The following is a 2500-nucleotide window of genomic DNA, read 5'->3' as shown; positions in this document are numbered from 1 at the left end:
GGTCAGTGGCGATGACGGTCATCAGGTCAGCCAGGGCCTCGCTCTCCACTTCCTTGCCGAACAGGTGACCACTGGTCAGCAACCCGCTGCCCGCCTTCTTCGCCTGTGAAACAAGAACGTTTCAGTTTCGGTTTCGGTTTCAGTTCCAGGCGTCACATTGCGCTCAGACAAATCCATCCATATACGCTACACCACATCTGCTAGCAAGGCAGGTGCCTGACCTGCAGCAGCATAACCCAACGCACTTAGTCAGGGGCTTTGAGAGCAGCTGATGCCTGCTAGCAGCATAACCCAACGCGCTTAGTCAGGGGCTTTGAGAGCAGCTGATGCCTGCCAGCAGCATAACCCAACGCGCTTAGTCAGGGGCTTTGAGAGCAGCTGATGCCTGCCAGCAGCATAACCCAACGCGCTTAGTCAGGGGCTTTGAGAGCAGCTGATGCCTGCCAGCAGCATAACCCAACGTGCTTAGTCAGGGGCTTTGAGAGCAGATGATGGCTGATAGCAGCATAACCCAACGTGCTTAGTCAGGGGCTTTGAGAGCAGCTGATGCCTGATAGCAGCATAACCCAACGCACTTAGTCAGGGGCTTTGAGAGCAGATGATGCCTGATAGCAGCATAACCCAACGCACTTAGTCAGGGGCTTTGAGAGCAGATGATGCCTGAAAGCAGAGAGCAGATGATGCCTGAAAGCAGAGAGCAGATGATGCCTGACAGCAGAGAGCAGAGAGCAGATGATGCCTGACAGCAGAGAGCAGATGATGCCTGACAGCAGAGAGCAGAGAGCAGATGATGCCTGACAGCAGAGAGCAGATGATGCCTGAAAGCAGAGAGCAGATGATGCCTGAAAGCAGAGAGCAGATGATGCCTGACAGCAGCATAACCCAACGCACTTTTTTTTTCTCTTTTTTTAAAATTATAGTTATTATTTATTTATTTATTTGTGTAAGCTTATCTATTATTTATTCACCCTTTTTTTTTCCCTCAAGGCCTGACTAAGCGCGTTGGGTTACGCTGCTGGTCAGGCATCTGCTTGGCAGATGTGGTGTAGCGTATATGGATTTGTCCGAACGCAGTGACGCCTCCTTGAGCTACTGAAACTGAAACTGAAACAGTCAGGGGCTTTGAGAGCAGCTGATGCCTGACAGCAGCACAACCCAACGCATTTAGTCAGGGGCTTTGAGAGCATGCATATAAATTTGTGTGTTACCTATAGGAATTGATTTCTTCTTTACAGAGTGTTTGCCAGACTGGACCAACACTTAAGTTGCCGTGGTTTCTTTTCCAGTGTACCAACTGCTGTCACGCCAGGATACGTAGCAGTGACCATTATTCATCAGGAATTCTTTCTCCCTCTCGGGAACTGCATTATTTTTTTTTTCTCGGCTAGTTTCAGTTTCAGTAGCTCAAGGAGGCGTCACTGTGTTCGGACAAATCCATATACGCTACACCACATCTGCCAAGCAGATGCCTGACCAGCAGCGTAACCCAACACGCTTTGTCAGGCCTTGAGAAAAATAAAATAAAATAAAATAAAAAAATAAATAATAATATGATTTAAAAAAAAGATGATGATGAAAATAAAATAAATAAATAGATAAATAAATAAATTTAAAAAAAAGAAAAAAAAGACAACAATGATGATAAATAAGCAAATAAATGTAAAAAAAAAAAATTCTCGGTTAAAAGAGAGGACAAAAAAAGAAGATGCATGATGGGTGTAATGAGACAGTTCTTTGGACAAGGAGGACACGACTCTGGGTACTACTGGCTTTGGAAAAGAATATGGGCGAGCCATACATGAACCTGATAGAACAATGAACTTCGTCAAACTAGTTTTACAATGCTAAATGTTCTTTAGACAAGGAGGACTCGACTCTGGGTACTACTGGCTTTGGAAAAGAATATGGGCGAGCCATACATGAACCTGATAGAACAATGAACTTCGTCAAACTAGTTTTACAATGCTAAATGTTCTTTAGACAAGGAGGACTCGACTCTGGGTACTACTGGCTTTGGAAAAGAATATGGGCGAGCCATACATGAACCTGATAGAACAATGAACTTCGTCAAACTAGTTTTACAATGCTAAATGTTAAAGGAAACTGACTTTCTGTGTTTCCCCAGTGTTACTTTACTCTGTTATTGTTTGGTGATATTTTTATGTCCTTTGTCTTGTGGGGTGATACAAATTCATACCTCGAGTGTATTACATTGCCTTATTTAGATGATGAAAAAGTGCAGTATAGACGCTCATATGAAGAAATTTCCTACCTGTGCATACCAAGAAAGTGCCCCAAGTTTTATCTTTTTTTTTTCCCAAGTTTATTTATTTACTTATTCATTTATTTGTGATCTCGTTTTTTTGTTTGTTTTGTTTTGTTGTTGTTGACCAAAAAAAAAAAGAGGTAAAATATGCACCATGTATGCCAATGATGTTCTTCTTCTGTATACGTCTCCGTCTTGTTACACTTTTTTTTCCTGCTATGCATTAAGTTAATG

General features: G+C 42.9%; 1 protein-coding gene across 3 annotated transcripts in view; it reads right to left on the bottom strand.

The window, feature by feature from the left end:
* LOC143297255 (focadhesin-like) overlaps window positions 1–2500 on the bottom strand; it is a 724856-nt gene that overhangs the window by 59941 nt on the left and 662415 nt on the right. For all 3 annotated transcript variants that reach the window (XM_076609497.1, XM_076609498.1, XM_076609499.1), the window contains one exon: window positions 1–103. This exon is cut by the window's left edge and continues 48 nt beyond it. In XM_076609497.1, the coding sequence (XP_076465612.1) occupies window positions 1–103 (103 nt within the window). The remainder of the gene's footprint in view (window positions 104–2500) is intronic.

The sequence above is a fragment of the Babylonia areolata genome, chromosome 22 (assembly GCF_041734735.1).
Source record: "Babylonia areolata isolate BAREFJ2019XMU chromosome 22, ASM4173473v1, whole genome shotgun sequence".
Lineage (NCBI taxonomy): Eukaryota > Metazoa > Mollusca > Gastropoda > Neogastropoda > Buccinidae > Babylonia > Babylonia areolata.
This window is presented reverse-complemented; position numbering and strand designations above follow the sequence as displayed.